The 11,495-nt window shown below is 37.6% G+C and overlaps 1 protein-coding gene across 1 annotated transcript in view; it reads left to right on the forward strand.

The window, feature by feature from the left end:
- Positions 1–11,495, forward strand: part of LOC108306982 (protocadherin beta-5-like) — a 24,819-nt gene that overhangs the window by 6,023 nt on the left and 7,301 nt on the right. Inside the window, exon 2 of the mRNA XM_017532145.2 lies at positions 11,374–11,493. Within this exon, the coding sequence (XP_017387634.2) occupies positions 11,374–11,493 (120 nt within the window). The remainder of the gene's footprint in view (positions 1–11,373; positions 11,494–11,495) is intronic.

The following is an 11,495-nucleotide window of genomic DNA, read 5'->3' on the forward strand; positions in this document are numbered from 1 at the left end:
GATGGTCTCGATCTCTTGACCTCGTGATCCACCCGCCTCGGCCTCCCAAAGTGCTGGGATTACAGGCTTGAGCCACCGCGCCCGGCCTCTTTTGTCTTTTTCTTTTTTGTTTTAGACATAGTTCTTGTTTTTGTTTCTCCTTAAGCATGAAGTCTTGGTCCATCAGGGTCACAAGGATCTCTTCTGGTCTTGGTTTTCTATGAAACGGTTAGAATTCAACAGGAGAAGGTCATGGCCAACATCTGAGTGCCAGAACAATTTCAGGTTATTGGGCTGATTCTCTTTCTCATTGTTCATTACAGAGCCCTATTACTTACTGAAACCTTTAAGCAGTCTGGGATTACTCAGGGATCTAAATAATCTAAGATTTGAGATTACTTCATTTTTACTATTATTTTCTTAACGGTGTATCTCTAAGTTTAATCTCGTTATTTCCATCTGAGATTTGTGCCTGTCTGATATTGAATACTCTTAATAAACAAACTAAAAAAACTAACAAACAAAAAAGATATTGAATATTCTTAGTTGTTTCTCTGTTCCTTATATTTCTCTTTTATTTCACATTTTTAGCTTTTCTTCTATGTTCTAAGTCTCTCACTGTATTTTTTAGTGATAGAGACTATCTTTCCTGCTCTTTGGATCCAATGTTGTACCAATGAGAACAGCATGTTACTAAATCAAAACCAAATAGATTCATCATTTTAGACTCCATTAGCTAGCTTTACCATATTTTCAAAATCTCAGTCAATAATTCGCCTTTCCTAACCTGAAGCCCTCTAGCTTTTTACTTCCATCTGGGATAAATGATCTCTAAGTCTGTACAAAACTATCATCTTATCTTCATACCTCTCCTGGTTGAATACATTACTTAGCAGATCTCTTGTCTCCCTTTTAATCCCCTCTCTTTGCTGCAATATATCCTGAAGTGTCTTTCTAAAGGAGGGTTCACAAAAAAGACACTTCTGGGTCTCTGCCAGGCTGAAAATGCATTTAGTTTTCCTTTATATATAATTGATGATTTGGCCAGATATAGAATTCTTGCTTGGAAATTTCAAATCATTAATACATTGATTATAGATCTATAATTTTGACAAAAAATTTTATGCCAGTGTGATTCTTAATACTTTTTATACCCTCACCTCTCTCTCTTTTTATCTCTCTCCCTCTCTCTCTCTCCATATTTCTGTGAAGAAAGGAATTTTCTGTGTCTCTTTCCCTCAGGATTTTCTCTTTTCCTTTTAGATGCCTTGAATTTAATAATAGTATTATAATTTTTTTCATTCATTTTGCTGAACACTAAATGTATTTATGTATTCTAACAATTGATACATTTTTCTCTATGGGATTACTTCATTTCTACTATTATTATTATTTTGGGACAGACTTTACTCTGTCACCCAGGTGCAGTAGTGCAATCTGCAATCTCAGCTCACTGTAACTTCTGCCTCCTGGATGCAAGTGATTCTCCTGCCTCAGCCTCCTGAGTAGCTGGGACTATAGGTGCTCACCACCACACCCAGCTAATTTTTTATTTTATTTTATTTTATTTTTCAGTAAAGTCAGGGTTTCACTATATTGGCTAGGCTGGTCTTGATCTCCTGGCCTCAAGTGATCCATGAGCATCAGCCTCCCAAAATGCTGGGATTACAGGTGTGAGCCACTGTGCCTGGCCCACTTTTACTATTATTTTTTCTTTTCTTTTCTTTTTTTTTGAGACGGAGTCTCACTCTGTCACCAGACTGGAGTGCAGTGTTTCGATCTTGGCTCACTGCAACCTCTGCTTCCTGGGTTCAAGCGATTCTCCTACCTCGGCCTCCCAAGTGGTTGAAACTACAGGCATGCGCCACCACACCGAGCTAATTTTTGTATTTGCAGTCAAGACGGGGTTTCACCATGTTGACCAGGATAGTCTACTGTTATTTTCTTAATAGTTATATCCCTAAGTTTAATCTTGTTATTTTCTTCTGAAACTTGTGCTTGTCAGATATTGAATATTCTCAATTATTTGTTTCTTATATTCTCTTTTATTTTACATCTTTAGCTTTCTTCTATGTTCTGAAGTCTCTCACTTTATTTTTTAGTATTTCTAATGAATTTTTAATCCTAGCAACATATTTAAATTTCTATGAACTTTCTCATTACTAAACATTATGGATTATGTACTAGTATTATTACTACATAATTATTACTATATTACTACATACTTGGCTATTTTCTAAATACCTTATACATATCTCATTTAATCCTCAAAATAATGGAATAATTAGTGTCTATATTTTCAAGTTGAACAAAGTAGAACATACAGAGGTAAAGCAACTTGCCCGAGGCCACTGTCCTAATCAGTTTGGGCTGCTGTAACAAATACTATAGATTGAGTGGCTTATAAACAACATAAAATTATTTATTACAGTGTTAGAGACTGGAAGTATAAATTCAGGGTGCCAGCATGGTTGGGTTCTGGTGAGGGCCCTCTACCAGGTTTCAGAGTGCTGACTTCTCCTTGTTTCCTCACATGGCAGAAAAAAAGACAAGAGAACCTCTGGAATCACTTTTATAAATGCACTAATCTCATTCAGGGCTGTTCCTTCATGACCTAATTACCACTCAAAGCCCTATTTCCTACCTTCACATTGGGAGTTAGGATTTCAACAGTCACCTAGCTAATAAGTGGTGAAGTAGAATTTGAATCCAGTCAGCCTGACCCCAGAGACATTGCTTTATTTTTATTAAATAATTTATTTTTTTTTTTAGCAACAAGGTCTTGCTGTGTTACCCAAGCTGGTTTTGAACCTCTCAGCTCAGGTGATCCTCTTGCCTTGGCCTCTTGAGTAGCAGAAATATGCTACCATGCCCAGCTCAGAATTTGCTGTTTGTTTTTCACTTTTTTCTATTTAAAAATCTATCAGAATTCAAAACAGTGTATACAGCATATACGTACAAAGTGTATACAACATATATGTACAATTTAAAACAATAATAATAAGGTCATTCGTCTACCCATTACCCAGTTTAAGAATTAGAACGATGCCAAGACCTTGGAAGTCTGTGTGCCTCCCTGTTGAAAGACGTTATGTGTCTTTCAACCCTGTGTAAAGCAATCAGTATTCTGAATTTTGTACTTGTTTGCTCTTATTTATAGTTGCAATAGATAAGCATGTATTCCTAAATGATATATCATTTAGTTTTATCTGCCTTTGCAGTTTATATAAATGAATTTATGTAGTGTGGATCCTCTGTGAGCTTGCTCTGTTTAATCATTATGGTATTGAATTTATTTATATTAATTCAGTTCATTAATTTACACTGTTCTATAGTATTCCATTGTACAAATACATTTTTACCTTTAAATTCATTTTCCTAATGATTGACTTTTGGGCTGTTCTAAGAGTTTGGTTACTATAAACAATGCTGCTATAAGCATTATTGGATATATTGCCTCACACACTTGGGCAAGAGTTCCTTTTGGGTATGGACATCCTGGAAGGGACTATCTGGGTCATACCAAGAACCAGGAAAATATTAAAGTGAATGAAAAAGACAACAAAGGGATGCTGACACCAAGATGACAGATGTTAGTATTATCTGACAAATATTTATAAACAGACCTCATCAAAATGCTTCAATGAGCAATTATAAACATATTTGAAACAAATGAAAACCAGAGTCTTGGCAAAAAAAAAGAGAAAGATATAAAGAAATGCTTATGGAAATTTTAGAAATTAAAGATACAATAATTGGGCCAGGTGCAGTGGTTCACACCTGTAATCCCAGTACTTTGAGAGACTGAGATGCATGGATCACCTGAGGTCATGAATTTGAGACCAGCCTGGCCAACATGGTGAAATCCCATCTCTACTAAAACCATCAAAATTAGCCAGATGTGGTGGCACATGCCTGTTATCTCAGCTACTTGGGAGGCTGAGGCAGGAGAATCACTTGAACACGGGAGGCAGGGAGGTTGCAGTGAGCCAAGATTGACCCACTGCACTCTAGCCTGGGTGACAGAGCAAGACTGTCAAAAACAACAAACAAACAAACAAAACAAAACAGAACACCCAGGTATAATAATTGAAATAAAAACTCAAGAGATGGGCTCCACAGCAGAATGGAGGGAACAAAAAATCAATGAACCAGAAGATGGAACAATAGAAATTATCATTCTGAAGAGGAAAGAGAAAATAGATCATAAAAAATGAACAGAAGCCAAGAACCTGTGGGGCCATACCAAAAGATCTAACATTTGTGTCATTGGAGTCCCAGAAGGAGATCAGAAAGAGGGTGCAGCTAAAAATGTACCCAAAGGGCTGGGCGAGGTGGCTCATGCCTGTAATCCCAGTACTTTGGGATGCCAAGGTGGGCAGACTACGACGTCAGGAGCTCGAGACCAGCCTGACCAATATGGTGAAATCCCCGTCTCTACTAAAAATACAAAAATTAGCGAGGCATGGTGGTGTAAATTTGTATTTTTGTATTTTGGGAGGCTGAGGCAGGAGAATCAGTTGAAGCCGGGAGGCAGAGGTTGCAGTGAACCAAGATCATGCCACTGCACTACAGCCTGGGCAACAGAGCGAGACTTTGTCTCAAAAAAAAAATATATATATATATACACTCAAATAAATCATGGCTGGAAATAAAGCAAATTGGCAAAAGGCATAAACCAGAGATTCAAGAAGCTAAAAAAAATCCCAAACAGGATAAACCCAAAGGAATCCATACCAAGAGAAATCATAGTCAAATTTCTGCAAACTAAAGACAAAATATCTTTAAAGTAATGAAGGAGAAATGACATCTTACCTACAGGGCAATGACAGTTTGAATCAGAGTAGATTCCTCTCAGAAACCATAAAAGTTAGAAGAAAGTTGCACAATATTTTTCAAGTGCTGAAAGAAAAGGACTGTCATCCCCAAATCCTATGTCCGGTGAAACCAGCCTTCAGGAAAAGAATTTGTTGCCAGTATACCTACCTTAAAATAGTTGCTAATTCAAGTTCTCCAAACAGAAAGAAACAATTTAAAAAGTAATCTTGGAACATCAAGAAAGAAGAAACAACAGAAGAAACAAAATTATGAGTAAATACAATGTACTTCTTTTTCACTTGAGGTTCCTAAATTATGTTTGGTGTTTAAATCCAAAATTATAACACTTTCTAAATGTGGTCCTAAGTGTATGTACAGGAATTATTTAAAACTTATTATAAATGAAGGGGGACAAAAGGACACAAAGGGAGATGCATTTTCTACGCTTCAACTGAACTGGTAAAATGACGTCAGTAAACTGATAAGTTATGTATGTATAGTATAATACCTAGAGTAACTACTAAAAAGCTATAAAAAGTGATACACTAAAAAAATCCACTACAGCTAAATCAAAACAGAATTCTAAAAAGTGTTCCAATAACCCACAGGAAGTTAGAAAATGAAAACAGAGAGAGAAAAAAAAAAACAGGAAACAAAAAATGTCAACATTAATCTCTACTAATCAACAATTACATTAAATGTAAATGGTCTGAGCACATCAATTAAAACAAAAACATTGGGGGAATGGGTTAAAAAATCATAACCCAACTGTATGTCTCAAAGAAACTTAATTTCAAATATAATGATATAGGCAGATTGGAAGTAAAAGACAAAAATGTATACAATTATTAATGAAAAAAATAAAGCAAGAGATGGGTGCAGTGGCTCATGCCTGTAATCCCAGCACTTTGGGAGGCCAAGGCGGGTGGATCACCTAAGGTCAGGTGTTCAAGACCAGCCTGGCCAACATGGTAAAACCCTGTCTCTACTAAAAATTAGCTGGGTGTGGTGGCACACACCTGTAATGCCAGCTGCTCAGGAGGCTGAGGCAGAGAATTGCTTGAACCTGGGAGGTGGGGGTTGCAGTGAGCCGAGACTGTGCCATTGTACTTCAGCCTGGGCAACAAGAGCAAAACTCTGTCTCAAAAATAAAATAAATAAATAAAGCAGGAGTGCCATAATGTCATATAAAGTAGACATGAGAGCATAAGAAAATAATCAGAGACTGCATGAGACATATCAGAGACAGAGTGGGATATTATATAGTGATAAAAGAAGAAAACATTGCAATCCTAAATGTATACATACAAAACTGCAAAATGTATGAAGCAAAAACTGATAGAAAGAGAAATAGAGAAATCCACAATTACAGTTGGACATTTCAATGACCTTCAACAACTGATAGAATAACTAGACAGAAAATCAGCAGAGATACAGAAGAACTCAACAATATCATCAGCCAACAGCATCTAATTAATATTTATAAAACACTCCAATACCAGAATACACCAGAACACTCCAACATAAGAATGCACCAGAGTAAACAATACCAGAATAGATATTATTTTCAAATGCTCACAGAACATATATAACCACATCCTCAGCCATAAAACCAACCTCAGCCAAATTAATAGTGAAATCATACGGAGTGGGTTCTCCAAGCACTAAATTAAACTAAAAATAAATAATGGAAAGCTAAGAGGAAAACCTTCAAACACTTGGGGGATATGAAGAAACATACTTCTAAATAATCTTTACATCAAAAAGAAGATCTCAAGGGAAATTTAAAAATACATTGACCTGAATTGAAAATGAAAATACAACACATCAAAATTTATGAGACATAGCTAACACAGTGCAGAGTGGAAAGCTTTATAGCACTAAATGCATACATTAGAAAAGAGGAAAATTCTCAAATCCATCACCCACCAGTTTATCAATTTCAAACTTCTACCTCAAGAATCTAGAAAAAGATGAAGAATATAAACCCGAAGCATTCAGAAGGAAGAAAATAACAAGATAGTAGAAGAAATCAAGAAAATTTAAAGCAAAAGTAATAAAGCAATAAAGAAACAAAGAACTAGTTATTTGGAAAACATTGAAAACAAAATAAAATAAAATAATGAACTTCTAGCAATACTGACAAAAAGTCTTGCCCAAACATTTTAGATTTCAAATGTGATTTAGTATCAAATCATTTATATCATCGACTTTCTAGCAGCATATCTCCTATTAATTGGGCTACGTTAAGTGATTGCTTATATATAATCTCTATCTTTTCCCTGTATTATTGTGTTTTTCTTTCCATATAAATAAAGAAGAGTTTTAAAATAATCAGTTGTCCTTGAAGGTCTTTATCTTTCTCCTTTGATAAAGCTAAATAATGTTTTAAATTTTTAATGGGATTAACTGAAACATAAAATGGAAATCAGCTATACCAGCTGTGCAGTACTGGTATGGGTTGCATATCCCTAATCCAAAAATTCAAAAATAGGAAATGCTCCAAAGCCCTAAACTTTTTGAGCCAATAAATAAACGAATAAAGCAGGAGTAGCCAGAAGGTTATATAATGATGCCACAAGTGGAACATTCCACACAAAAGTACACAATGCAAACTTTGTTTCATGCACAAAATTGTTCAGAAACATTACATAAAATTGCCTTCAGGATATTTGTGTAAGATGTATATGAAACCTAAATGAATTTCATGTTTAGGCATGGGTCCCATTCCCAACATATCCCAGTATGTACATGTGAATGTTCTAAAATAAAAATCTGAAATCTGAAACACTTTTGGTCTCAAGCATTTCGGACAAGGGCTGCTGAACCTATAATTACAGGCTAACTACATAAAATTAAGTTTAACATACTTTACAACATTTCATCAGTTAAAATACTATTTCAGCTTACTGGTAACGATCAAGCTAATTAATCTATCACTTCACGTTGCCATGCATGAGCATAAAGAATATGGGATATGGTGCTTTTTCACATTGTCTACTTTTCCATCATGTGTCTAGATGAGACCAAGGTTTTGCTCCCCAGTTAATAAAACTGAGCTGTCAAAGTATGATTAAGATGATTCCCAGTGAATGATGAAAATGTTCTATATCTTGAAAAAAGTGTGAATTACACACATGGATTCATTTGTTAAAGTGGTGCAGTTAAGATTGGTGCATTTCAATTTCTGTAAACATTGCCTTAAGGAAAGAACTATGCAAAAGTAATCATTGAGTGGGAAGCACAGAATGGAGAGAAAGGTATAGACAGGACAAGAAGACAGAATGTGAAGCTGGTTGTGTACAGAGGCTTACTCTGTTTACTTTTATATGTTGGAATTTTTCCATAATAAAAATTTTAAGTTAATGATTCCTTATGAGAACATGTTTATGAATGCAAAGTTAATTCAACTCTACTCTAGCAAATCAAATCAAAGCAAAAGAGGGCAAGGCAGAGACGCATTCTCCTGAAACAATCTAATGTAATCCATTTTCTATAAAAAGGCAGTTTCTTGATAGACCCAACTGATATTTTTGGGGGTACTTTCAAATGCTATCTTCTTTCTATAAACTATCAATGTTATCAAAGACATTTCAAGGATCTAAATGAAATTTGACAAATATTGTACTGTTGATAAATTTTCTTTGAAGTAAAAAATAATTCAACAACCCATATTTGAGGATGCCTGGTTGTGCTTCAGGAAAAGAGAGTGAATAAAAACTTTGCGGATGCCATTAAGCTGGAATCAGAACCCAGAATGCCCACTCAAAAAAAGAAGCATTTAAGATTGAGCAGGAAATAATGGCCTTGTTTCAACAAAGAAACCACACCCATCCAAGATGTTTATGATTGTTGGTTTTACTTTATAAGTTCATTTTGTTATTCACATCCTCAAAGAACTGTGTGTTCTCAGTAACATCTATCAAGTGAAACTTGGCAGCTGGTCACACTGATAATCTTTTGTTTTTTTGGCTACATGGAGGTAATTTTGAACTACAAGACCACCTCAGCTATTCAGAGTTTAGATTTTATTTAGCCTTACTTATTTTACCTAGAGTTTATGTGTTTGAAAATATCCTGATTTTTAATCTTCTATCACCTTGGCTCTTACCTGAAGTGAACTTTGCTTGAGCTCAACTGATTTCGTCTCTCAATAAATACTAAATCAATCTGAAATGAATTGAATTGTTTGGCATATTTTGACTCTTCTATGTGCATTAATCTATTTCATACATTTTCAGTTTGTTTAGAGATACATTTTTCAACATATCTGAGCAGAAACTAGTGAGATGAGAATGGATATAGCCATAATATTCCATCATTGAATTCCACAGCATTCACTCAAATGTAATTCACCTTTTTTACAGTACCTTAATTTGGCCTATATTTATAGGACATGCTGTTTTTTGTGCTGTGAGAAGATGGTGAAAGTGATTCTTGAATGTTCATTTTCTGCATTGCATCATGTTGGTACAACAGGGTAATATATTTGGACCTTGATTAAATAATGTAAGAGGGGAATTTGATTTTTAAAAATTCAGAAAAAAATGCACAAACCTCTTAAAACAATGTCTAATTCTATTCATCCAAAAATAGAGTAGAATCCTAAAATGCTTATCAAATACTTGATTGCCTCTAGTCCCTCTTTTAAATACTTTTTTGCTTAGATACATCTATCATATGTACTTCTTGGCTTAAAACAAAAACATACACAAAAAAACCAACGCTCCCAAGCAATTATTTATGCATGTGGTCCACACACTCAGCTTGAAAAACACTGACTCAACTTAAAAATCTTTGTAATGCTCAGATTTCGGAAATGCTATTGACCTGAAAATATCTCATGAAGTTATTAGTTTGGACGCGTGGTGGCGGTACAGGCTAAGAGAGTGGATGACAGCTCTGCAGATTCGGTGGACTCCGTTTCACCCAGAAGCCAAGTAAAAATACAAACCACATTTACAGCTAAAGCTGAGATAGACGTGTCCAGGAAGGCAGTCGTCGCCAGACAAGTTATAAGAACGAATTTTAAAATTTCTAGCAAAGACATCTCCGAGAGTCGACTGTGGATGTGGTGATTGGGAGCTGAAAAGGACTTTTCTTCTGGAATCACACATAACAATAGACATGAAGCAAACTAAAGCACATAACAAGAAAAGGCAAGTGGCGTTCTTCATTTTATTGGTGCTTTGGGGAGAGGGGGGTTCTGAATCGATTCAGTATTCCGTGTTGGAGGAGACAGAAAGTGGCACGTTTGTGGCCAACTTGACAAAGGACCTGGGACTGAGGGTGGGGGAGCTGGCTGCACGAGGCGCCCGGGTTGTTTTCAAAGGGAACAGACAACTTTTGCAGCTGGATCCACAGACCCATGATTTACTGCTAAATGAAAAATTGGACCGGGAGGAGCTGTGTGGCCCCACTGAGCCGTGTGTGCTAACTTTCCAAGTGTTACTGGAAAACCCCTTGCAGTTTTTTCAGGCTTCCTTGCGAGTCAGAGATATAAATGACCACGCCCCGGAATTCTCTGCCGGAAAAATGCTCCTGAAAATATCAGAAATTACTACGCCAGGAAAGATATTTCCTTTAAAAATGGCACATGATTTAGACACTGGCAGCAACGGCCTTCAGAGCTACACAATCAGCTCCAACCCTCACTTCCATGTTCTCACCCGGAATCGCAGCGAAGGCAGGAAGTTCCCGGAGCTGGTGCTGAACAAACCGTTGGACCGCGAGGAGCAGCCCCGACTCAGGCTAACGCTCACCGCGCTGGATGGCGGGTCTCCGCCTCGGTCAGGGACCTCTGAGATTCAGATTCAGGTTTTGGACATCAATGACAACGTCCCCGAGTTTGCTCAGGAGCTCTACGAAGCGCAAGTCCCTGAGAACAACCCCCTCGGCTCCCTGGTTATTACCGTCTCAGCCAGAGATTTAGATGCAGGATCGTTTGGGGAGGTATCTTACGCCCTGTTTCAAGACGATGACGTCAACCAACCCTTCGAAATAAACGCAATCACAGGAGAAATTCGGCTGAGAAAGGCTTTGGATTTTGAGGAAGTTCAGTCATATGACGTGGATATTGAGGCGACAGATGGCGGAGGCCTAACAGGAAAATGCTCTTTAGTCGTCAGGGTCCTGGACGTGAATGACAACGCCCCGGAATTGACCATGTCTTTCCTCATCAGCCCCGTGCCAGAAAACTTGCCAGAGATCATAGTGGCAGTTTTCAGTGTTTCAGACGCAGACTCTGGACATAACCAACAGGTTATCTGTTCAATAGAAAACAATCTTCCCTTTCTACTAAGACCTTCCGTGGAGAATTTCTACACCATAGTAACAGAAGGCGCGCTGGACAGAGAGACCAGAGCCGAGTACAACATCACCATCACCGTCACAGACTTGGGGACACCCAGGCTGAAAACCGAGCAGAGCATAACAGTGCTGGTCTCCGACGTCAATGACAACGCCCCCGCCTTCACAAAAACCTCCTACACCCTGTTTGTTCCCGAGAACAACAGCCCCTCCCTGCACATCGGCAGCGTCAGCGCCACAGACAGAGACTCAGGAACCAACGCCCAGGTCACCTACTCGCTGCTGCCGCCCCAGGACCCGCACCTGCCCCTGGCCTCCCTGGTCTCCATCAACGCGGACAACGGACACCTGTTCGCCCTCCGGTCGCTGGACTACGAGGCCCTGCAGGC

This window comes from Cebus imitator, unplaced genomic scaffold, assembly GCF_001604975.1.
Source record: "Cebus imitator isolate Cc_AM_T3 unplaced genomic scaffold, Cebus_imitator-1.0 Scaffold76, whole genome shotgun sequence".
NCBI classification, from domain to species: domain Eukaryota; kingdom Metazoa; phylum Chordata; class Mammalia; order Primates; family Cebidae; genus Cebus; species Cebus imitator.